Genomic DNA, 26798 nt, shown 5'->3' on the forward strand with positions numbered 1-26798 from the left:
CTATTATTATATTCTGTTTTTTTAATTCTTTTCTCTTCTATTCTATTTTATTTTATTTTAGAAATTCGCATTTTGGAGAATGGCTATATTCTTTCTATTTTATTCTGTTATTTTCTATTACTTTACTTTCTATTCTGTTTTATTCTATTCTTTTCAAAATTTTAATTTTGGAAGAAGGCTATATTCTTTCTAATTTATTCTATTCTTTTATTTTTTATTCTTTTCTTTTCTTTTAGAAATTCGAATTTATATTTTAACACTGATACGCACAGTCTTTAACCTCTTGGGGCCTGCGCCTCCCGGCCCTTTAAGAGTTTCAGAAGCTGGGAGGCAGGACGGGGATTTAGGGTCACTTGACCGCCGTGATTCGCCGCCATGGCGGTCACATGATCGGAAAAGGTCCCGATTGAAAGGGGAGATTGGGACCTTTCTGGGAGTAGCGGACATGTGTACTGGGAGCTCGCAGGGTGCGCGCTCTCGGCACATATGTATTTTTTAATGGCACGCAAATGTGCGGCCGCTCGGCGTCTAGGGGGTTAAAGGAAACCGTCCGAAGTCAGCCATATGGTTACAATTTTTATTCGTTTTTGAATTCCTTTCAAGTTCGATTCGTTATTTTGGATTTGTTTAAATTCTGTACCATTGTCATTCGGAAATTTGGATACATCTGAACAATGAAAAGTGCGTCCGATTCAGAACTAAATGAACCGCAAGCGTCTGCGCAACCCAGTGTTTTTACCAAAAAATGGTGTATTTGCCCTAAATTTTATTTCTATTTATTTGCCCTAAATTTTATTTCTATTTATTTGTTTGCCCTAAATTTTTTTATATTTATTTATTTGCCCTAAATTTTATTTATATTTATTTGCCCTAAATTTTATTTATATTTATTTAGTTGCCCTTAATTTTATTTATATTTATTTGCTTTAAATTTTATTTATATTTATTTGCCCTAAATTTTAGTTATATTTATTTGCCCTAAATTTTATTTATATTTATTTGCCCTAAATTTTATTTATATTTATTTAGTTGCCCTTAATTTTATTTATATTTATTTGCCATAAATTTTATTTATATTTATTTGCCCTAAATTTTATTTATATTTAGTTGCCCTAAATTTTAGTTATATTTATTTAGTTGCCCTAAATGTTAGTTATATTTATTTATATTTATTTATTTGCCCTAAATTTTTTTATATTTATTTGCCCTAAATTTTATTTATATTTATTTAGTTGCCCTAAATTTTATTTACATTTATTTAGTTGCCCTAAATTTTATTTATATTTATTCATATTTATTTATTTGCTCTAAATTTTATTTCTATTTATTTGTTTTCCCTAAATTTTATTTATAGTTATTTATTTGCCCTAAATTTTATTTATAGTTATTTGCCCTAAATTTTATTTATATTTATTTAGTTGCCCTAAATTTTATTTATATTTATTTAGTTGTCCTAAATTTTATTTATATTTATTTGCCCTAAATTTTATTTATATTTATTTAGTTGCCCTAAATTTTATTTATATTTATTTGCCCTAAATTTTATTTATATTTATTTAGTTGCCCTAAATTTTATTTATATTTATTTATATTTATTTATTTGCCCTAAATTTTAGTTATATTTATTTATTTGCCCTAAATTTTATTTATATTTATTTATATTTATTTATTTGCTCTAAATTTTATTTATATTTATTTATTTGCCCTAAATTTTAGTTATATTTATTTATATTTATTTGCCCTATTTTGTTTTATATCCTGTGCGTTTGATAAATCGTTGTGCAAATAATGTGAAAAATTGCAATTTACCGCCATTTTATTGCGCAGGGCCTCTGCGTTCAGGAGATGTAGAATGTTCCCGGGGCGTTCTGACCAAAAATGTCGATTTTTTTTTTTTTTTTTTTTTTTTTTTTTTTACATGTGCGCAAAAAGGGAAAAATGTCCAAATTTGCCATATTTGGGCAGATTTTTTTTTTTCCTTTCGAAAATTAGAGGTTCAAATGCCCAGAAGCTCCGTCCGCCCCGAATATTTCTCACACGGAGGAGAACGTTCTCCGACATTCACCCGTGGCGTACGTGGCTCAGCGGTCGTCTCGGTGGAAGCCGCAGGCCGGCTCTCGATCGCAGATTTCGGAGAAGTCTCCCCAGCCGGGTCGCCCATCAGGCGGCAGCAGATCTGATTGTGGTTTGTATTGGGAAGGAGCCGGGTGACACGCCGCCCCCTACAGACTGGAAATGAGGCCGCAGCGAGCCAAGCTGGCCGCAGGCGACAAACACATTCCGCTGCTGATACTGCGCCTCGTCCTCCACATACAGATATTGTCACAGAGCTTCCTGCCCGGGGAACTGGGGGGGGGGAGGAGTGCGGGGGAGGGGGAGGAGTGCGGGGGAGGGGTCAAAGGACGAGAAAATATTCTTTGGGCAGCTTTTACTTCTCTCACTTCTGTCCACTTTTTGTTTTTGCTCCCAATTTTCAGTAATTAATCTTTATGGGAGAAATAAATGTGAGAGCAGAGACTGTCCCCTGTACTGTCTGCAGTCTCTGGTCATCTCCTGTACTGTGTCTGCAGTCTCTGGTCATCTCCTGTACTGTGTCCGCAGTCTCTGGTCATCTCCTGTACTGTGTCCGCAGTCTCTGGTCATCTCCTGTACTGTGTCCGCAGTCTCTGGTCATCTCCTGTACTATGTCCGCAGTCTCTGGTCATCTCCTGTACTATGTCTGCAGTCTCTGGTCATCTCCTGTACTGTGTCCGCAGTCTCTAGTCATCTCCTGTACTGTGTCTGCAGTCTCTGGTCATCTCCTGTACTATGTCCGCAGTCTCTGGTCATCTCCTGTACTATGTCCGCAGTCTCTGGTCATCTCCTGTACTGTGTCTGCAGTCTCTGGTCATCTCCTGTACTGTGTCCGCAGTCTGTGGTCATCTCCTGTACTGTGTCCGCAGTCTCTGGTCATCTCCAGTACTATGTCCGCAGTCTCTGGTCATCTCCTGTACTGTGTCCGCAGTCTCTGGTCATCTCCTGTACTGTGTCCGCAGTCTCTGGTCATCTCCTGTACTGTGTCCGCAGTCTCTGACCATCTCCTGTACTGTGTCCGCAGTCTCTGATCATGTCCTGTACTGTGTCCGCAGTCTCTGATCATGTCCTGTACTGTGTCCGCAGTCTCTGGTCATCTCCTGTACTGTGTCTGCAGTCTCTGGTCATCTCCTGTACTATGTCCGCAGTCTCTGGTCATCTCCTGTACTATGTCCGCAGTCTCTGGTCATCCCCTGTACTGTGTCCGCAGTCTCTGGTCATCTCCTGTACTATGTCCGCAGTCTCTGATCATGTCCTGTACTGTGTCCGCAGTCTCTGGTCATCTCCTAACTGTGTCTGCAGTCTCTGGTCATCTCCTGTACTGTGTCCGCAGTCTCTGGTCATCTCCTGTACTGTGTCCGCAGTCTCTGATCATGTCCTGTACTGTGTCCGCAGTCTCTGATCATGTCCTGTACTGTGTCCGCAGTCTCCGGTCATCTCCTGTACTGTGTCCGCAGTCTCTGGTCATCTCCTGTACTGTGTCCGCAGTCTCTGGTCATCTCCTGTACTGTGTCCGCAGTCTCTGGTCATCTCCTGTACTATGTCCGCAGTCTCTGGTCATCTCCTGTACTATGTCCGCAGTCTCTGGTCATCTCCTGTACTGTGTCCGCAGTCTCTGGTCATCTCCTGTACTATGTCTGCAGTCTCTGGTCATCTCCTGTACTGTGTCCGCAGTCTCTGGTCATCTCCTGTACTGTGTCCGCAGTCTCTGGTCATCTCCTGTACTGTGTCCGCAGTCTCTGGTCATCTCCTGTACTGTGTCCGCAGTCTCTGGTCATCTCCTGTACTGTGTCTGCAGTCTCTGGTCATCTCCTGTACTGTGTCCGCAGTCTCTGGTCATCTCCTGTACTATGTCTGCAGTCTCTGGTCATCTCCTGTGCTGTCCGCAGTCTCTGGTCATCTCCTGCACTGTCTGCAGTCTCTGGTCATCTCCTGTACTGTGTCTGCAGTCTCTGGTCATCTCCTGTACTATGTCTGCAGTCTCTGGTCATCTCCTGTACTGTGTCTGCAGTCTCTGACCGTCTCCTGTGGAATGTCCCCGGTCTCCATTATTTCTCACCATCTTTTGTAGCCCATAATCTTTCACCATTTCCTGTTTTATATCTGCAGTCTCTGTCCTCAGTCTGTATCCTTGCATTGCATGGTATGTGTGGCCCTTTGGTGATGTCAGGGGCCGCACTTAAGCCCCCCCCACCCTGCCGTTGACTCCCATTTCCCATGGTTTTCTTAAAGCTGAGGTTCAGCAAAGGCGCTGATTGCACGCGGCCTGACAATCCAACACCCACTAGAAGGAGTATTCCAATCTAATTCTGTAAATCTGCCACAAGAAATGTCAAAGTTCCGGGAAATATACGCAATATTAACGCTTTCTAAAAACACGTTTCGGTTTGAAGGGAGATATTTTTAGACGTCAGGAAATATTGAGCAGCTTTGCAGGATGACGTCTTTCCTCGGCCTTCTCTCTGTCTGCATCCATCCTGTCTGCAGTCTGCATTGTGACCGCAGACGAGGACTGAGAACGAGGCAGGCGTCTGCTCTGGACACCTAAAGGGATGGCCCTGCGCAGCGCGCACTCGTGTAATCATTGGAGCAGCAGACCGCAAACTGCGGGGAGCGCGGGGGGTTGTATCTGCAGAGCTGCGTCCCTGGATGTACGCCGCGTTCCAAATTATTCTGCAAATTCTATTTAAGTGTCACAAAGATGAAATATTTTGTTTTTCAGTGCAACTCATGGATGGCATTGTGTGTCAGGGCTCTTTTGATCACTGAAAACAATCTGGGACACCTGTGACCATTAGATTGGCCGGTGAGCCCAATTGAAGGAAAATCTCCTAAAGGACGGCGTTCCCCATTATTAAGCAGTAGCCGACCGCAGATAGCCGAATGACGGGTGCACTGCGGCCGGCCAGTTCTGAGTGGACGTCATATGACATCCCCCCAGAACGCGCTCTCCTGCGTGCCCCAGGGGGCGCGCACCCGGCGATCTCTGTGATCGCTGTGTCCTACGGACACAGCTGATCACGTGATGTGGTAAAAGGCCAATCACAGCGGCCTTTTACCACCTGATCAGCCGTGTCCAATGACATGCTGATCACAGGGAAATGCAAGTGCCGGTTCTCGGCTGCACTTTCCTCACGCTGTCAGATCGTGAGGAAAGTACTGCCGAGAACCATCAGTTGTCAGAGCGGGGATCGGCACCGATCATCAGTGCCCTGATGATCGGTGCCCTGCAGTGCCACCCGCAAGTTCCGCCCAGCAGTGCGCCCACTAGCTCCGCCCACCTGTGCCCAGCAATGCACCCACCTGTGCCCAGCCACCAGTGCTGCCCAGCAGTGCCACCCACCAGTGCAGCCCAGCAGTGCTGCCAGTCAGTGCCACCAGTCAGTGTCCAGCGGTGGTGCCAGTCAGTGCCGCCAGTCAGTGCCCAGCAGGGATGCCAGTCAGTGCTGTCTATCAGTACCCATCATCAGTTTCACCTATCAGTGCCGCCTATCAGTGCTGCATATTAGTGCCGCCTATCCGTGACACCTCATTAGTGCTGCCTATCAGTGCCCTTTAGTGCCGCCTATCAGTGCCCATCAGTGCCGCCTATCAGTGCCTATCAGTGAAGGAGAAAAATTACCTGTTTGAAAAATTTTATAATAGAAACAAAGAAACTTTTTTTTTTTTTTTTCCAAATTTATGGCAATTTTTTATTTATAGCGCAAAAAGTAAAGCGCCCAGCGGCGATTAAATACCACCAAAAGCAAGCTCTATTTGTGAAAAAAAAATGATCAAAATTTCATATGGGTACAATGTTGCATGACCGCGCAATTGTCATAGTGCGGCAGCGCTGAAAGCTGAAATTTGGCCTGGTAAATAAGGGGGTAGAAGTGCCTGGTAGGCGAGGGGTTAAGCAGAGCGCCATTTTCAAGCAATATGGGGAAGAAAAAGGATCTCTCTGCTGCTGAAAAGAGTGAAATAGTTCGATGCCTTGGACGAGGGATGAAAACATTCGATATTTCAGGAAAACGTCAGCGTGATCATCGCACTATGAAGAGATTTGTGGCTGATTCAGAGCACAGACGGGTTGGTGCAGATAAAGGCACATTGAGGAAGATTTCTGCCAGATCCAGGCATCGGATCCAGAGAGCAGCTGCTAAAATCCCATTACAGAGCAGCAAACAGATATTTGAAGCTGCTGGTGCCTCTGGAGTCCCACGGACATCAAGGTGTAGAGTCCTCCAGAGTCCTGCAACTGTGCAGAAACCTTCTATTCGGCCACCACTAACCAATGCTCACAAGCAGAAACGGCTGCATTGGGCAGAAAAATACATGAAGACTCATTTTCAAACAGTCCTGTTCACTGATGAGTGCCGTGCGACCCTGGAGGGTCCAGATGGATGGAGTAGTGGATGGTTGGTGGACGGCCAACAAGGCTGCGACGTCAGCAAGGCGGTGGTGGAGTCATGTTTTGTGCCGGAATCATGGGAACAGAGCTGGTCGGCCCCTTTAGGAGCCCCGAAGGTGTAAAGATGACCTCTGCAAAGTATGTGGAGTTTATGACTGACCACTCTCTTCCCTGGTACAGAAGGAAGAACTATGCTTTCCGTAATAAAATCATCTTCATGCATGACAATGCACCATCTCATGCTGCAAAGAATACCTCCGCATCAATGGCTGCTATGGGGATAAAAGGAGAGAAAGTCATGGTGTGGCCTCCATCCTCCCCTGACCTCAATCCTATGGAGAACCTTTGGAGAAAGTCATGGTGTGGCCTCCATCCTCCCCTCACCTCAATCCTATGGAGAACCTTTGGAGCATCCTCAAGCAAAAGATCTATGAGGGGGGGAGGCAGTTTACATCCAAACAGCAGCTCTGGGAGGCGATTCTGACATCTTGCAAACAAATTCCAGCAGAAACTGTCCAAAAACTGCCAAGTTCAATGGATGCCAGACTTGTGATCTGCTATCAGATAAGGGCTCCTATGTTACAATGTAACGTGACCGCTTCAAATGGTTACAAAGTTACAATGTTGGGAAAAGTTGGATTGAAATAGCTTTTGATTTCAGGAAATTTGCTGCAAACACAACAAATGACAATTTTCAGTTCTTTACAACCTAGAAAGTGTTTGGAAACTTCCTGTGCGGAATAATCCGGAACACAAATCCTGTTATCATTAGGAGGTTCGTTCAATAAAATGTGAATTGTCCTCTTCTAGTTGTCACCTGAGAATTCTGCCGACTTATTTACATCAATTATTGAGGGAAATGAGGAAATATCATCTGCAGAATCATTTGGAACGCTGTGTATGTGTGGAGCTAACGGGGCGAGCGAGCTGCGGAATCCTTGAACCCGTCCCGGGATCTCTGATAAAAATCGTCCGCGGTTTTCATTCTGATGAGTTTTGTATTGAAATCAATGGAAGCGCATTAAAACGCATCTGATTGCGCATGAACATGCATTGTTGTAAGGTGAAGCACCCCTTTATGAAGGAGGGACTCCCATCATTGCAAAATCTCTCTGCAATAGTTTGTGTCTCTGCCCCGCCCACAATGGGGAAATTTCCTTGCAGTAGTTGGTCTCCATGCCCCTCCCACAATGGGGAGATTTCCCCGTAGTAGTTGGTCTCCATGCCCCTCCCACAATGGGGAGATTTCCCCGTAGTAGTTGGTCTCCATGCTCCTCCCACAATGGGGAGATTCCCCCCCCCCCCCCCCGTAGTTTGCCTACATGCCCCTAGCCTTGCCGGGTCCATTAGGGGCGGGGGCACATTTATTTGGCCACAACTGATGGGACTGAATTCTGGTGTAGAGTTCCCATCTTGTGACTCCCTGAGAGTTGAGGAGCCGCCATGTCATCCCGCGTGTTAGTAGATGGCGGGTTAGAGTGGAGTGTACGTCTAAAGGAGCGCCCCGCAGGACATCCGCGCCCTCCATCCCGGCAACACGGAGCCATTGTCCACCCGGCATCATACCCAGCCTCCAGGTCCACCAAATATTCACCATCCGTGTCCTCGTTGTCTCCTCTAGGCTCTGGAGGAGGAGAGGCACCAGAACTTCCTGTACCACCTCCAGCTGGACAACGAGGTCCTCATCCCCAACCAGGAGGCCATTGAATGTCGCATCTGCTACACCGAGGTCCCTCCAGGGGCCGGCGTCCTTCTACGTGAGTGTCTCCACAGCTTCTGCAGGTAAGTGCACAGCGGACCACCTACCCACCTCCTGCTTCCATCTTCAACACCGCCCCCCCACCACCTCCACCCCTCCCCCTCACCTCCACCCCTCCCCTCCCCCTCACCTCCACCCCTCCCCCTCCCTCCACCCCTCCCCCTCACCTCCACCTCTCCCCCTCACCTCCACCTCTCCCCCTCACCTCCACCTACCCCCCTCACCTCCATCTCCCACTTCCATCTTCAACACCTTTCCCCTCCCTCACCTCCACCTCCCCCCCTCACCTCCCCTCTCCCATTCTCACCTCCACCTCCCCCCCTCACCTCCCCTCCTCACCTCCCCTCTCCCACTCTCACCTCCACCTTCCCTCTCACCTCCACCTCCCCCCCTCACCTCCACCTCCCCCTCTCACCTCCACCTCCCCCCCCCCTCACCTCCGCCTCCCATTCTCACCTCCACCTTCCCTCTCACCTCCACCTCCCCCCCTCACCTCCACCTCTCCCTCTTACCTCCACCTCCCCCCTCCACTTCGCCTCCCCCCCTCACCTCCACCTCCCACTATCATCTCCCATTCTCACCTCCACCTCCCACTATCACCTCCACCTCCCCCCACCCTCTCTCACCTCCACCTCCCACTCTCACCTCCACCTCCCACTCTCACCTCCACCTCCCCCCTCACCTCACTTCCACCTCCCCCCCCCTCACCTCCCCTCTCACCTCCACCCCCTCACCTCCACCCCCTCACCTCCACCCCCTCACCTCCACCCTCTCACCTCCCCCCTCACCTCCACCCCCTCACCTCCCCTCTCACCTCCACCCTCTCACCTCCCCCCTCACCTCCACCCCCTCACCTCCCCTCTCACCTCCACCCCCTCACCTCCCCTCTCACCTCCACCTCTCCCCCCTTACCTCCCCTCTCACCTCCACCTCACCTCACTTCCCCCCCTCACCTCCCCTCTCACCACCACCTCCACCCTCCCACTCTCTCCACCACCTGCCCCTCCATCCTCACCATCACCTGCCCCTCCATCCTCACCATCACCTGCCCCTCCATCCTCACCATCACCTGCCCCTCCATCCTCACCATCACCTGCCCCTCCATCCTCACCATCACCTGCCCCTCCATCCTCAACACCCCCCACCTCCATCTTCACTATCACCCCCCCCCTCCATCCTCACCACCACCTCTCCCTCCATCTTCACCACCACCTCCCCCTCCATCCTCGCTACCACCTCTTCCTCCATCCTCGCTACCACCTCTTCCTCCATCCTCGCCACCACCTCTCCCTCCATCCTCGCCACCACCTTTCCCTCCATCCTCGCCACCACCTCTCCCTCCATCCTCGCCACCACCTCTCCCTCCATCCTCACCACCACCTCTCCCTCCATCCTCCCCACCACCTCTCCCTCCATCCTCCCCACCACCTCTCCCTCCATCCTCCCCACCACCTTCCCCTCCATCCTCCCCACCACCTCTCCCTCCATCCTCCCCACCACCTCTCCCTCCATCCTCCCCACCACCTCTCCCTCCATCCTCCCCACCACCTCTCCCTCCATCCTCCCCACCACCTTCCCCTCCATCCTCACCACCACCTCTCCCTCCATCCTCACCACCACCTTCCCCTCCATCCTCACCACCACCTCTCCCTCCATCCTCCCCACCAACTCTCCCTCCATCCTCCCCACCAACTCTCCCTCCATCCCTCGCCACCACATCTCCCTCCATCCCTCGCCACCACCTCTCCCTCCATCCCTCGCCACCACCTCTCCCTCCACCCTCCCCACCACCTCTCCCTCCATCCTCCCCACCACCTCTCCCTCCATCCTCCCCACCACCTCTCCCTCCATCCTCCCCACCACCTCTCCCTCCATCCTCACCACCAACTCTCCCTCCATCCTCACCACCACCTCTCCCTCCATCCTCCCCACCACCTCTTCCTCCATCCTCCCCACCACCTCTCCCTCCATCCTCCCCACCACCTCTCCCTCCATCCTCCCCACCACCTCTCCCTCCATCCTCCCCACCACCTTCCCCTCCATCCTCACCACCACCTCTCCCTCCATCCTCACCACCACCTCTCCCTCCATCCTCACCACCACCTTCCCCTCCATCCTCACCACCACCTCTCCCTCCATCCTCCCCACCAACTCTCCCTCCTTCCTCCCCACCAACTCTCCCTCCATCCTCCCCACCACATCTCCCTCCATCCCTCGCCACCACCTCTCCCTCCATCCCTCGCCACCACCTCTCCCTCCATCCCTCGCCACCACCTCTCCCTCCACCCTCACCACCACCCCTCCCCCCATCCTCACTACCACCTCCCCCATGGATTTCATGGATAACCAGAGATAAACCCAAACCAAAAACAGTTATTGGTTAACTTAGAAAGTATTCAGAAGGTGAATAATCCGAGTTGTTATCCCGGACAGAAGTGTTTATTCTATTGGGGGAAGAGAGGATTTGGAGACAGTTTGGTTATAGCGCCTTCTACAGGAGGTTGGGACGCATGAAACATCGGAAACCAGCCCCCATATCCCCTCCTCTACCCAGCATGCCCCATCATTTCTGCTGGTGTCTTTGTTCCCTCTTCAGTCAGCCTGAACTTTGAAGGGGTCACCCTCCTTTTCATGGCAGTCTGAAGGGTTATTTGGGCTCTGCTGGAGATTCGTGCTGTGATGGCCCTCAGATTTCATTGACACTTTGCTGCAAGATTGTTCCCCTGACCAAGGCATCCTCGGTTCTATCCCCCCCCACTGACACCAATGATGGGGCACTATTCCTCCCACTGACACCAATGATGGGGCACTATTCCTCCCACTGACACCAATGATGGGGCACTATTCCTCCCACTGACACCAATGATGGGGCACTATTCCTCCCACTGACACCAATTATGGGGCACTATTCCTCCCACTGACACCAATGATGGGACACTATTCCTCCCACTGACACCAATGATGGGGCACTATTCCTCCCACTGACACCAATGATGGGGCACTATTCCTCCCACTGACACCAATGATGGGGCACTATTCCTTCCACTGACACCAATGATGGGGCACTATTCCTCCCACTGATACCAATGATGGGACACTATTCCTTCCACTGATACCAATGATGGGGCACTATTCCTCCCACTGACACCAATGATGGGGCACTATTCCTCCAAATGACACCAATGATGGGACACTATTCCTCCCACTGATACCAATGATGGGACACTATTCCTTCCACTGATACCAATGATGGGGCACTATTCCTCCCACTGACACCAATGATGGAGCACTATTCCTCCACTGACACCAATGATGGGGCACTATTCCTCCAAATGACACCTATGATGGGGCACTATTCCTCCCACTGACACCAATGATGAGGCACTATTCCCACTGACACCAATGATGGGACACTATTCCTCCCACTGACACCAATGATGGGACACTATTCCTCCCACTGACACCAATGATGGGGCACTATTCCTCCCACTGACACCAATGATGGGGCACTATTCCTCCCACTGACACCAATGATGGGGCACTATTCCTCCCACTGACACCAATGATGGGGCACTATTCCTCCCACTGACACCAATGATGGGGCACTATCCCTCCCACTGACACCAATGATGGAGCACTATTCCCCCCACTGACACCAACGATGGGGCACTATTCCCCCCACTGACACCAACGATGGGGCACTATTCCTCCCACTGACACCAGTGATGGAGCACAGACTTCTGATCCGGGGGCGGAGACTTCTGATCCGGGGGCGGAGACTTCTGATCCGGGGGCGGAGACTTCTGATCCGGGGGCGGAGACTTCTGATCCGGGCGATTTGGGGGATTTCTGTTGTTGGGATTTATAAAGGAGCCACACAACGATATGACAATAAATGGCGTCCTGTCATCACCATCCTTCCATAAAAGGTTTTTGGCAGATCGGTCAGATTTTCAATATCGATGCCAAAATTTCACCATTTCTGCCTGAGGAGTGAGACTTTTCAGCACAGCTGTAAATCTGTACAATCTGATTGCACAAGCCCATCTATAACATCGTTCCTTTTGTCCTCCAATCAGGGACTGTCTGCGGCAGGTTGTGAATTGCTCTGAGGATCCGGAGGTCTCCTGCCCCTTCCGGGACGAGATGTACGCCTGCGACAGCAAACTGCAACAGAGGGAGATCCGAGCGGTGAGAGTCCGGGGGGGGGGGACCTCTGGTACAGAGACTGATGGGACTGTGGGGGAGGGGACATTAGAGTTTAAGTTCCTCTGTACAGAGACTGATGGGACTGTGGGGGAGGGGACATTAGAGCGTAAGCTCCTCTGGTACAGAGACTGATGTGACTGTGGGGGAGGAGACATTAGAGTGTAAGCTCCTCTGGTACAGAGACTGATGTGACTGTGGGGGAGGGGACATTAGAGTGTAAGCTCCTCTGTACAGAGACCGATGGGACTGCGGGGGAGGGGACATTTGAGTGTAAGTTCCTCTGTACAGAGACTGATGTGACTGTGGGGGAGGGGACATTAGAGTGTAAGCTCCTCTGGTACAGAGACTGATGGGACTGTGGGGGAGGGGACATTAGAGTGTAAGCTCCTCTGGTACAGAGGCTGATGGGACTGTGGGGGAGGGGACATTAGAGCGTAAGCTCCTCTGGTACAGAGACTGATGGGACTGGGGGGGAGGGGACATTAGAGCGTAAGCTCCTCTGGTACAGAGACTGATGGGACTGTGGGGGAGGGGACATTAGAGCGTAAGCTCCTCTGGTACAGAGACTGATGTGACTGCGGGGGAGGGGACATTTGAGTGTAAGTTCCTCTGTACAGAGACTGATGTGACTGTGGGGGAGGGGACATTAGAGTGTAAGCTCCTCTGGTACAGAGACTGATGTGACTGTGGGGGAGGGGACATTAGAGTGTAAGCTCCTCTGGTACAGAGACTGATGGGACTGTGGGGGAGGGGACATTAGAGTGTAAGCTCCTCTGGTACAGAGACTGATGGGACTGGGGGGGAGGGGACATTAGAGCGTAAGCTCCTCTGGTACAGAGACTGATGGGACTGTGGGGGAGGGGACATTAGAGCGTAAGTTCCTCTGTACAGAGACTGATGTGACTGTGGGGGAGGGGACATTAGAGTGTAAGCTCCTCTGTACAGAGACTGATGTGACTGTGGGGGAGGGGACATTAGAGCGTAAGCTCCTCTGGTACAGAGACTGATGGGACTGTGGGGGAGGGGACATTAGAGCGTAAGCTCCTCTGGTACAGAGACTGATAGGACTGTGGGGGAGGGGACATCCACTAAGGCATGCAAGGCCCCGTGTGGCCCCAGGGGTGTAGCTAGGTGTTCATTTGTCAGGATTACAGACAGATGACTGAAGTTTGGATTGTTGTGTGCAGCTGGTGTCACCGGACGAGTATTCCCGCTTCCTAGAGCGCGGCCTGGTGGTGGCGGAGAGCAGAAGTCAGAACAGTTACCACTGCCGCACCGCGGACTGCAAGGGGTGGTGCATCTACGAGGACTCCGTCAATGAGTTCTTCTGCCCCATCTGTGGAGCCGAGAATTGCCTAACATGCAAGGTAGGTGTCATAGGAGAAAAGTTGCCATGATTGGCCACTCATGAAGGGTGGAGCTACCGCTGCCCACCAGTAGGGAGGGATGGAGCTTCTGCTATTTCCTATCATGGCAGAGTGGCGCTACAATCACTGACTAGATGTAGAATGAAGCCACATCCACTAACTGGTCAGGGAAAGGTGGAGCCTCAACCATTGACTGCTCAGGGGTGGAGCCTCAACCATTGACTGCTCAGGGGTGGAGCATCAACCATTGACTGCTCAGGGGTGGAGCATCAACCATTGACTGCTCAGGGGTGGAGCATCAACCATTGACTGCTCAGGGATGGAGCCTCAACCATTGACTGCTCATGGGTGGAGCTCTCGCCGCTGACTGCTCATGGGTGGAGCTCTCGCCGCTGACTGCTCATGGGTGGAGCTCTCGCCGCTGACTGCTCATGGGTGGAGCTCTCGCCGCTGACTGCTCATGGGTGGAGCTCTCGCCGCTGACTGCTCATGGGTGGAGCTCTCGCCGCTGACTGCTCATGGGTGGAGCTCTCACCGCTGACTGCTCAGGATTTGGAGCTCTCACCGCTGATTGCTCATGGGTGGAGCTCTCACTGCTGATTGCTCATGGGTGGAGCTCTCACCGCTGACTGCTCAGGGTTTGGAGCTCTCACCGCTGACTGCTCATGGGTGGAGCTCTCACCGCTGACTGCTCATGGGTGGAGCTCTCACCGCTGACTGCTCATGGGTGGAGCTCTCACCGCTGACTGCTCATGGGTGGAGCTCTCACCGCTGACTGCTCAGGGGTGGTGCTCTCACTGCTCAGGGTTTGGAGTCACTGTGGGCCTTTTTGCATCCCATACCAGGCTGTACAAAGGACCTTCTCTTCACCTTTAAACCCCTCCCCCACACTTATTAAGAGCCACAATACCTGTTCCGGCATTTGGTAGTCGAGTAATAGGGGTGGGGATCAGTACTATATAGGGGGCGGAGTTTAATCTCAATATGGAGGCGCTTTAAGGTGCAGTACTCTAGAACTTTGGCCAGGACAGGTTCACTTTAATGAGTGTTCGTCCCTACAGGCCATCCACAATGGAATGAACTGCAAAGAGTACCAGGACGACCTTCGCATCCGAGCGCTGAATGACACCGCTGCCCGACAGACCAGCGACATGCTAAAGGTGAGGGTCACGTGACCTGCGGTCTCCTTGCAATCATGGGGGAGAGGCTAAGGGGTACTGAGCACCCTATGGAGTGCTCATCAACTTACCTAGGTGGATCAGACCCGTCCTAGCACCAGCCACCCACCCACCGACTTACCCACCGGCCACCTGTCCACCGACCCACCCGTCCACCATCCCACCCACCGACCCATTCGTCCACCCATCCACCGACCCATCCGTCCACTGGCCACATTTCCACCGACCCACCCATCCGTCCATCAACCCACCCACCGACCCACCCATCCGTCCACCCCTCATTGACCCACCAGCCACCCACCCGTCCACCGACCCAACCACTCACCCGTCCACCGACCCAACCACCCAGCCACCGATCCACCGACCCACCCACCCACTGACCCACCAGTCACCCACCCACCGGCAAAATTACAAGAGCACTTTGAAGGTTTAGATATTTGGAGGCTTGTTTGCTACACATTCACCCAGGATTCACTGCACGTTCTCCGACAGCTAAGCACTGATCACCCGCTAACCCTCCACCCCACACACCAGTCTCAGTTCTGGGTGGATCTATGAAGACCCTTAGTGATGCCTTGGCATGTTCTCCTCTCTCCGCAGACACTCGTCCAGACCGGGGAAGCCATGTACTGTCCCGCCTGTCAGATCATCGTCCAAAAGAAAGATGGCTGCGACTGGATCCGCTGCACCATGTGTCAGACCGAGATCTGCTGGGTGACCAAGGGCCCTCGCTGGGGGCCACAGGTGAGATGGCTCTAGGTGGGAGGGTGGAGTGTTTTTCGAGCACCAAGAACCAAGAGAAGGGGGTGAAATAAGTAGACGTGCGCAATTTGATTCATTTTCCGAGAATCGGAGGATTCCCAGTTTCCAAATGGACGTAGAAAGGAACGGCGAGGAATCGGGAGAAGAATCAGAATGAAAATAACGAATGTCTTCATTTCATCCGTACGACGTCACATTCGTCAAATTCATTTGATGGTGATTAGATGGTTGTTAAGGAGCGGGCGGCTGCCATGTCCTTAGCAACCATGACTCATCTGCTGACGGCGGGATTCCCTGCTGACGGCAGAATGTAAACAAAGCAAGCGGCGGTTAAAAAACAATTTAAAAAAAAAACATCATGCCCCCCCAACCCATTGAAGACCGTTCGGGTCAGGTGTTGATTTTGAAAGGAATCCCACCCCAAAACGTTTTAAAAAATGGTGTGGGCCCCCCCCCCAAAAAAAATCCATACCAGACTGTTATCTGAGCATGCACCCCGGCAGGCCAGGAATGGGGGAAGACGAGCCGGCGCCCTTCCCTCCCCGAACTATACTAGGTCACGTGCCCTCAACATGGCAGGAGGTGCTTTGGGGAAGCTCCTTGTCCCCATGTTGACGAGGGCATCTTCCCCGTTGGTTGTGGGGGTGACTTAGCATCTGGAAGCCCCCAAATCCCTGCCCCCCCCATGAGAATGATTATGGGGTACATAGCCTACTCATTCACCCGAAAAATGTTGAAAAAGTAAAAAAAAACTCCGAGACAATTTTTGACCTTTATTAAAATAATAAATCTATAAAACCACGTCTCCCGTAAATCCAAGAAAGACAACCAAGTAATAAAAAAATCCCTTTACTATCACTTTAACCCTTTTGGGAATGCCGAGTACGTAGATACCCAACACGTCAAGCCTAAAGGTTGGCACGGCTGCTCCCTGGCTCCTATGAGCACCCGAGGCGCGTTCAGGCCCTTTCCCTTGGGGAACGATCAACATGGCTACGCAGGTTTAGATGTTCAGATTACGTGCACAACGTCCATTCATTGCCTGCCATGTGGCATCTCCCAGAGGGGGGTCATTTTGGTCTGGTGCCCTTTCTTGGTGGTAGTAATAGCGGCTGTTGTCACATGACATTTTCGCTTTTTCTACTTTCGAGGAAGTCTCTATCAGTCCAATATCTAAAATGCTTTCTTCTCTGCCTTGTGGTTTCACCTGAGATATTGTTGGAGGTTGGAGGTTGCAGTGAATGGACCACTAATGGATTTCCTGTCCATTGAGGGATGCAAGAAGAATGAAAACTTTGGGTTAACTGCTGCCTACAGGAGGGCTGGACTTTGGCGAACCAAAAACTTGTAGGCCAACCACGGGTCTTCTTCTACCACCAGCATGCCTCAGTTGTTTGCTAGGGTCCCTCAAACTCCTAACCCCCACGTGGACGCTTCCTAGACTAGTTTTGGTTAAGCCAGCTTCGGAGTACTTATGATATCCAGTACAAAAAATGGTCGCTGCCCCAGTCTATAACTGGCCTTCACAGCAAGCCGAAACTTGTAGGCCAACCCAGGGTCTTCTTCTACCACTAGCATGCCTCAGTTGTTTGCTAGGGTCCTAGGAAGGAGGACATCTTTTTGACTGTTGGGCTCCTAACCCCCACTTGGACGCTTTTTAGACTAGTTTTGGTTAAGCCAGCTTCGGAGTACTTATGATATCCAGTACAAAAAATGGCCACTGCCCCGTCTATAGCTGGCCTTCACAGCAAGCCAAAACTTGTAGGCCAACCCAGGGTCTTCTTCTACCACCAGCATGCCTCAGTTGTTTGCTAGGGTCCTAGGAAGGTGGACATCTTTTCTTTTTTTTTTTTCAGATCTTCTGTTTTAAAGACTAACTTTCATTTTCCTAGCAAACTTTTTTTTTTTATTCTTTCTTTTCCAATCAAGACTTTTCTCTGCACGGTTGCTCCTTTCTACACCACCACAATGCTGGCATCTTCAGCCTGGTATTTTGGATGTTCCGCATCCAGGCCTCACCTGAAAATAACCCTCGGGCTCCTAACCCCCACGTGGACGCTTCCTAGACTAGTTCTGGTTAAGCCAGCTTCGGAGTACTTATGATATCCAGTACAAAAAATGGCCGCTGCCCCAGTCTATAACTGGCCTTCACAGCAAGGCAAAACTTGTAGACCAACCCAGGGTCTTCTTCTACCACCAGCATGCCTTAGGTGTTTGCTAGGGTCCTAGGAAGGTGGACATCTGTTTTTTTTTCATCTCTTCTGTTTTAAAGACTAACCCTTCATTTTTCTAGCAAACTTTTTTTCATTCTTTCTTTTCCAATCAAGACTTTTCTCTGCACAGTTGCTCCTCTCTACACCACCACAACGCTGGTATCTTCAGCCTGGTATTTTGGATGTTCCGCATCCAGGCCTCGCCTGAAAATGACCCTCGGGCTCCTAACCCCCACTTGTACGCTTTCTAGACTAGTTCTGGTTAAGCTAGCTGCGGAGTACTTATGATATCCAGTACAAAAAATGGCCACTGCCCCAGTCTATAACTGGCCTTCACATCGAGCTAAAACTTGTAGGCCAACCCAGGGTCTTCTTCTACCACCAGCATGCCTCAGTTTGCTATGGTCCCTCAAGCTCCTAACCCCCATGTGGTCACTTTCTAGACTAGTTCTGGTTAAGCTAGCTGCAGAGTACTTATGATATCCAGTACAAAAAATGGTCTTCACAGCAAGCTAAAACTTGTAGGCCAACCCAGGGTCGTCTTCTACCACCAGCATGCCTCAGTTTGTTATGGTCCCTCAGGCTCCTAACCCCCATGTGGACACTTTCTAGACTAGTTCTGGTTAAGCTGCGGAGTGCTTATGATATCCAGTACAAAAAATGGCCTTCACAGCCAGCTAAAACTTGTAGGCCAACCCAGGGTCTTCTTCTACCACCAGCATGCCTTCACAGCAAGGAGCACATGAAAGGGCGACGCATGTCAAACAACAGAAACTCTACACATTTTGAGAGCCCCCTTAGTAGAGGCACATGTTTGTAATGGATAGACCAAGGGCAGGTGGGCCTGAGGGAGCCCACCCCTCCTTAAAGGTACACCAGTGCACCGGACACCCAGCATGTAGCACAGTGGCAGCTAAGGTGTCCAGTGCGCCCCCTCAACCAACAATTCAACAGTACAAAAAATGGCCGCTGCCCCGTTCTATAACTGGCCTTCACAGCAAGGAGCACATGGAAGGGCGATGCATGTCAAACAACAAAAACTCTACAAATTTTGAGAGCCCCCCCATAGTAGAGGCACATGTATTTAATGGATAGACCAAGGGCAGGTAGACCTGAGGGAGCCCACCCCTCCTTAAAGATACTTATGGTATCCAGTGCCATTGGCATTGTCTTCTCCCGCCCGGTCTCCTTCAGTGAGTAGGCCATTTGAGCTGGGCACTGAGAGCTTCCTGATTTTTCTTGGCCTCTGGGTACCATTATATCCCACTAGCTTTGCCCTGGAAGGAGTTAATGCTGACCTCATTCTTGCACACGCTCCGCACTCTCTTTCCTGCCCCACAGTGTCAAGGAAGCATCTCCCTGCTGAGAAGAGCCATGCCGAACTTCGATCTTTGACCTGTTCCTGCTGTCTGCCTACATCATTGGTGTCCAAACTATGGCCCTCCAGCTGTTGAAGTACTACAAGTCCCATCATGCCTCTGGGTGTCATGCCTGTGGATGTCAGAGTCTTGCAAGGCCACATGGGACTTGCAGTTCCTCAACACCTGGAGGGCCATAGTTTGGACACCCCTGGCCTACATTGATTTTAGTCACCTTCAGCCACCCAATCCTCCTTTTGTAAAGCTTCTCCTGCTACCAGCTGTCACGGACTTACCGTACCTCTGACCATTGACCTGTATGTTGCTACCTGAGCTGTGGCTGCAACATGTCTGATTCCACATTTCGGGAACGGTCCTTCTGCATTGGGTTCTTCTTCCCTCAAACCTTCCTGTGTCCTCTCAGCATCTTGTCGATCTTCATGGGGCACTCTCCGGATTTGTGTTTCAAAGGATCAGAGCCCCCAGTTCCTGATGCAGAAAGATTTCACGGGTTTTACTCCCGCTTTTTCACTGGGGACATTCATCCCATCTTGAATCTCAAAGCCCTGAATGTTTATTTGCAGCCCCAAAATTTCCAGATGGGGTCAACCAGATCTATTACTGCCTCCCTTCAGCAGGGGGGCTTCAACGAACATAAATGGTGATGACTTACAATGATCAAGGTTATCAACACCAACTGTGTTTTTCTTTAGGGCCTTTGCACGGTCAGTTTGTGGCCCTTCCATTTGACCTATCTCCCCCCCCCCCAGTGTTCACCAAGTCTTGGATCTGCTATGCTCTGTGAGTATTCCTGCTTTGGGCTACCTGGAGGACCTTCTGTTGCATGAACGGTCAGCAAAGACTCTGGAGGCCAGCACGTCTCTGGAGGCCAGCACGTCTCTGGAGGCCAGCACGTCTCTGGAGGCCAGCACGTCTCTGGAGGCCAGCACGTCTCTGGAGGCCAGCACGTCTCTGACTGTCTATATCTTCAGATATCATTGTTGGCTTTGATTCATTGCCTGTAGTCTCTGGGGCTGGACCTGGACCCTCAGGCCAAAGCGTTCCTTCCCCAAGAGAAACTAAAGCCTATCAGGTCTCAAGTCGGTGTTCTTTATTCCGAAATCCGTCCAGCTCTCGACTTCGTCTTGGGGCTCATGGTAGCCTCCTTCAAGGCAGCTCCCTTTACCCAATTGTACATCTTGTCATCATGGAACACCTCAGTTCTGCCTCTCGATAAACTGGTTGACCCTAAAGACCTGGGTGTTCCTGTCCTGATGGCTCCATGATCAGGTGTTGGAGTCAGAGAAGTTGTTTCTCACCATCTTCTGAAGGATCCTGATGATGGACATCAGCCTTGTTGAACTGGGGGGAGTCTTGGGCACCTTGTTTGTGCAGGAAACTTGGTCCTTGGAAGAATATCGTCACCCCATCATCATCTTTAAATTATGGGTGACCTAGCTGTCCCTCAAGCATTGGACCAACCTATTGGATTTCCATCTGATTCAGATCTAGTCACAATGTCGTGGTGGTGGTACAAATGACCAGGGAGGTACAAGAAGTCTCACTGTGGCAAGAGAGAGAGCAGATCCTGTCCTTGGCAGAACTTTGTGTTATAGCATTGGTAGCCATTTACATTCAGGCAGATTCCCTCAGCCTGCAACATCTGGACCCAATGGTTTTGGTTTTTTTTGTTTTGTTTTTTTTGGGGTTTTTTTTTTAATGGTTGAACTGGATGGACGTTTGTCTTTTGTCAGCCAGACTAACTATGTAATTATGATTTACAGTAATAACGAAACATTGATATAGACTGCAACTATAAAAAAGGTAACATAAACCTGGAAGATACCGCTGACATACAGGTATTTTATGTCGTAAAATGTGGGCGGCGGACGGTTGACAAGCGGTTAAATACAACCTTCTACTAGATGCGCCTCTACACTCGGTCTAAGAATATTTCCACTTTAACCAGGACTTTCAGTTCAGAAAAAAAAAAAGTAACAAAATGTAAGATTATATAAAAATAAATAAAATGATATAAATTTTCAATGAATACTGTTTAATTTAAAAACAAAGTTACAAAATGTAAACTTGTATAAAAATAAATAAAATGATATAAAATTTTCAATGAATACTGTTTAATTTAAAAAAAAAGTTACAAAATGTAAGATTATATAAAAATAAATAAAATGATATAAAATTTTCAATGAATACTGTTTAATTTAAAAAAAAAAGTAACAAAATGGAAGATTATATAAAAATAAAGTAAATTATATAAATTTTCAATGCATACTGTTTAATTTAAAAACAAAGTTACAAAATGTAAGATTATATAAAAAATAAGTAAAATGATATAAAATTTTAAATGAATACAGTTTAATTTTAAAAAAGTTACAAAATGTAAACTTGTATAAAAATAAATAAAATGATATAAAATTTTCAATGAATACTGTTTAATTTAAAAAAAAAAAGTTACAAAATTTAAGATTATATAAAAATAAATAAAATTATATAAAATTTTCAATGAATCCTGTTTAATTTGAAAAAAAGTTACAAAATGTAAGATTATATAAAAATAAATAAAATGATATAAAATTTTCAATGAATACTGTTTAATTTAAAAAAAAAAAGTTACAAAATTTAAGATTATATAAAAATAAATAAAATTATATAAAATTTTCAATGAATCCTGTTTAATTTGAAAAAAAGTTACAAAATGTAAGATTATATAAAAATAAATAAAATGATATACAATTTTCAATGAATACTGTTTAATTTAAAAAAAAAGTTACAAAATGTAAGATTATATAAAAATAAATAAAATGATATAAAATTTTCAATGAATACTGTTTAATTTAAAAAAAAAAAGTTACAAAATGTAAGATTATATAAAAATAAATAAAATGATATAAAATTTTCAATGAATACTGTTTAATTTAAAAAAAAAAGTTACAAAATGTAAGATTATATAAAAATAAATAAAATGATATAAATTTTCAATGAATACTGTTTAATTAAAAAAAAAAAAGTAACAAAATGTAAGATTATATAAAAATAAAATATAAATTTTCAATGAATACTGTTTAATTTAAAAAAAAAAGTAACAAAATGGAAGATTATATAAAAATAAATAAAATTATATAAATTTTCAATGAATACTGTTTAATTAAAAAAAAAAAAGTAACAAAATGTAAGATTATATAAAAATAAAATATAAATTTTCAATGAATACTGTTTAATTTAAAAACAAAGTTACAAAATGTAAGATTATATAAAAATAAGTAAAATGATATAAAATTTTAAATGAATACAGTTTAATTTTAAAAAAGTTACAAAATGTAAACTTGTATAAAAATAAATAAAATGATATAAAATTTTCAATGAATACTGTTTAATTTAAAAAAAAAAAAAAAGTTACAAAATGTAAGATTATATAAAAATAAATAAAATGATATAAAATTTTCAATGAATACTGTTTAATTTAAAAAAAAAAGTTACAAAATGTAAGATTATATAAAAATAAATAAAATGATATAAATTTTCAATGAATACTGCTTAATTAAAAAAAAAAGTTATAAAATGTAAGATTATATAAAAATAAATAAAATAATATAAATTTTCAATGAATACTGCTTAATTAAAAAAAAAAGTTATAAAATGTAAGATTATATAAAAATAAATAAAATGATATAAATTTTCAATGAATACTGTTTAATTAAAAAAAAAAAAGTAACAAAATGTAAGATTATATAAAAATAAAATATAAATTTTCAATGAATACTGTTTAATTTAAAAAAAAAAGTAACAAAATGGAAGATTATATAAAAATAAATAAAATTATATAAATTTTCAATGAATACTGCTTAATTAAAAAAAAAAGTTATAAAATGTAAGATTATATAAAAATAAATAAAATGATATAAATTTTCAATGAATACTGTTTAATTAAAAAAAAAAAAGTAACAAAATGTAAGATTATATAAAAATAAAATATAAATTTTCAATGAATACTGTTTAATTTAAAAACAAAGTTACAAAATGTAAGATTATATAAAAATAAGTAAAATGATATAAAATTTTAAATGAATACAGTTTAATTTTAAAAAAGTTACAAAATGTAAGATTATATAAAAATAAATAAAATGATATACAATTTTCAATGAATACTGTTTAATTTAAAAAAAAAAGTTACAAAATGTAAGATTATATAAAAATAAGTAAAATGATATAAAATTTTAAACGAATACAGTTTAATTTTAAAAAAGTTACAAAATGTAAACTTGTATAAAAATAAATAAAATGATATAAAATTTTCAATGAATACTGTTTAATTTAAAAAAAAAAGTAACAAAATGTAAGATTATATAAAAATAAATAAAGTTATATAAAATTTTCAATGAATACTGTTTAATTTTAAAAAAAAAAGTTACAAAATGTAAGATTATATAAAAATAAATAAAATGATATAAAATTTTCAATGAATACTGTTTAATTTAAAAAAAAAAGTTACAAAATGTAAGATTATATAAAAATAAATAAAATGATATAAAATTTTCAATGAATACTGTTTAATTTAAAAAAAAAAGTTACAAAATGTAAGATTATATAAAAATAAATAAAATGATATAAAATTTTCAATGAATACTGTTTAATTTAAAAAAAAAAAAGTTACAAAATGTAAGATTATATAAAAATAAATAAAATGATATAAAATTTTCAATGAATACTGTTTAATTTAAAAACAAAGTTACAAAATGTAAGATTATATAAAAATAAATAAAATGATATAAAATTTTCAATGAATACTGTTTAATTTTTTAAAAAAAGTAACAAAATGTAAGATTATATAAAAATAAATAAAATGATATAAAATTTTCAATGAATACTGTTTAATTTTTTAAAAAAAAAAAGTTACAAAATGTAAGATTATATAAAAATAAATAAAATTATATAAATTTTCAATGAATACTGTTTAATTAAAAAAAAAAAGTTACAAAATGTAAGATTATATAAAAATAAATAAAATGATATAAATTTTCAGTGAATACTTTTTAATTTAAAAAAAAGTAACAAAATGTAAGATTATATATAAATAAATAAAATGATATAAAATTTCAATGAATACTGTTTAATTAAAAAAAAAAGTAACAAAATGTAAACTTATATAAAAATAAATAAAATGATATAAAATTTTCAATGAATACGGTTTAATTTAAAAAAAAAAAAGTTACAAAATGTAAGATTATATAAAAATAAATAAAATGATATACAATTTTCAATGAATACTGTTTAATTTAAAAAAAAAGTAACAAAATGTAAGATTATATAAAAATAAATAAAATGATATAAAATTTTCAATGAATACTGTTTAATTTTTTAAAAAAAGTAACAAAATGTAAGATTATATAAAAATAAATAAAATGATATAAAATTTTCAATGAATACTGTTTAATTTAAAAAAAAAAGTTACAAAATGTAAGATTATATAAAAATAAATAAAATTATATAAAATTTTCAATGAATACTGTTTAATTTAAAAAAAAAGTTACAAAATGTAAGATTATATAAAAATAAATAAAATGATATAAAATTTTCAATGAATACTGTTTAATTTAAAAAAAAAAAGTTACAAAATGTAAGATTATATAAAAATAAATAAAATGATATAAAATTTTCAATGCATACTGTTTAATTTTTTAAAAAAAGTAACAAAATGTAAGATTATATAAAAATAAATAAAATGATATAAAATTTTCAATGAATACTGTTTAATTTTTAAAAAAAAGTAACAAAATGTAAGATTATATAAAAATAAATAAAATGATATAAAATTTTCAATGAATACTGTTTAATTTAAAAAAAAAAGTTACAAAATGTAAGATTATATAAAAATAAATAAAATGATATAAAATTTTCAATGAATACTGTTTAATTAAAAAAAAAAAAAAAGTTACAAAATGTAAGATTATATAAAAATAAATAAAATAAATTTTCAGTGAATACTTTTTAATTTAAAAAAAAGTAACAAAATGTAAGATTATATATAAATAAATAAAATGATATAAAATTTTCAATGAATACTGTTTAATTTAAAAAAAAAAGTTACAAAATGTAAGATTATATAAAAATAAATAAAATGATATAAATTTTCAATGAATACTGTTTAATTAAAAGAAAAAAAAAAGTTACAAAATGTAAGATTATATAAAAATAAATAAAATGATATAAAATTTCAATGAATACTGTTTAATTTAAAAAAAAAAAAAAGTTACAAAATGTAAGATTATATAAAAATAAATAAAATTATATAAAATTTTCAATGAATACTGTTTAATTTTTTAAAAAAAGTAACAAAATGTAAGATTATATAAAAATAAATAAAATGATATAAAATTTTCAATGAATACTGTTTAATTAAAAAAAAAAAAGTTACAAAATGTAAGATTATATAAAAATAAATAAAATGATATAAAATTTCAATTGATACTTCAATTTTTTTTTAATTAAAAAAAAAAAAAAAAAAAAAAAGGCCAGGCTTAGTCAATTATACATAGGCTGCCAACAATCATGCTGCACTTGCTGATTCATAGGGCCCAGCGTGCTTTACAAATTGGGTGACATGAATGTAGTAAATATTTATTTGCAAAATTTAAGATTATATAAAAACAAATAAAATTATATAAAATTTCAATTAATACTTCATTTTTTTAAATTTAGGTGTACTAAATATTTATTTTCAGATTTATTAAAATTAAAATAAATAAAATTATATACATTTTTGGCATAAAAACCGTTAACTTTACCAAATAAAGCTCATTTAAAATACAATTGACCAAAAAGCTTTAGAGATCCCCTTTAAATCCAGGTGGGAACTTTTCCTTGCAGACCTTTAATTCTAAGTGGTGTGTTGGGTTTGATGATGTCACTCCGAGGACAATAACCCCTCCCCCCATTTTCTGTACACGCAGGGTCCAGGGGACACCTCGGGGGGGTGCCGGTGTAATGTGAACGGAAGGAAATGCGACCCACGTTGTCAGAACTGCCACTGAACGCGGAGAACATGTCGGTCGGCGAAGTGAAGGCCGGGAACCCCCACTACCAGTTTTTCGAAACCGGCGTCTTCGGTGACACCCCAACTTCTGTTTGTTCCTTATCTCCTTCCGGTTGTCACGTCACATCTAGGCGGAGCGGATCCAACAACGTGGTGATTGGGGACAGCCAGCTGATTGGCTGAGGTTTTACCATTGCTGGTTCTCTACCCAATGTGGGTCCTGCAGTGTTTGTCAATGACGCCGAAAGCACCACCCCCCTCACTTCTCACACCGGGACCGCAATCGGAGCACCTCGTTGGTGGCAGCCAGAAAATCGTCCTCAGTCCAGGAACTGGAACCTACCTATGCATTTGCGTTTATTGCACTAACTTATCCTGTCCACAAGGTGGGGGGGGCGCTCTGCTCCCCCGGAAATATTGCCCCAATACCTCAATGTACAG

General features: G+C 43.6%; 1 protein-coding gene across 1 annotated transcript; it reads left to right on the forward strand.

Moving 5' to 3' along the window:
• Positions 1–7906: 7906 nt before the first annotated feature.
• Positions 7907–26461, forward strand: LOC149432629 (ranBP-type and C3HC4-type zinc finger-containing protein 1-like). The gene is made up of 7 exons (XM_089665117.1): positions 7907–7948; positions 8085–8245; positions 12302–12413; positions 13619–13798; positions 14860–14958; positions 15577–15720; positions 26275–26461. Exons 1-7 carry the CDS (start codon positions 7907–7909, stop codon positions 26353–26355), a joined length of 819 nt encoding a protein of 272 aa, XP_089521243.1. The 3' UTR covers positions 26356–26461.
• Positions 26462–26798: the final 337 nt, after the last annotated feature.

This window comes from Staurois parvus, unplaced genomic scaffold (genome assembly GCF_062004578.1).
Source record: "Staurois parvus isolate SC_StPar_1 unplaced genomic scaffold, SC_StPar_1.0 ptg002137l, whole genome shotgun sequence".
NCBI classification, from domain to species: Eukaryota; Metazoa; Chordata; class Amphibia; order Anura; family Ranidae; genus Staurois; species Staurois parvus.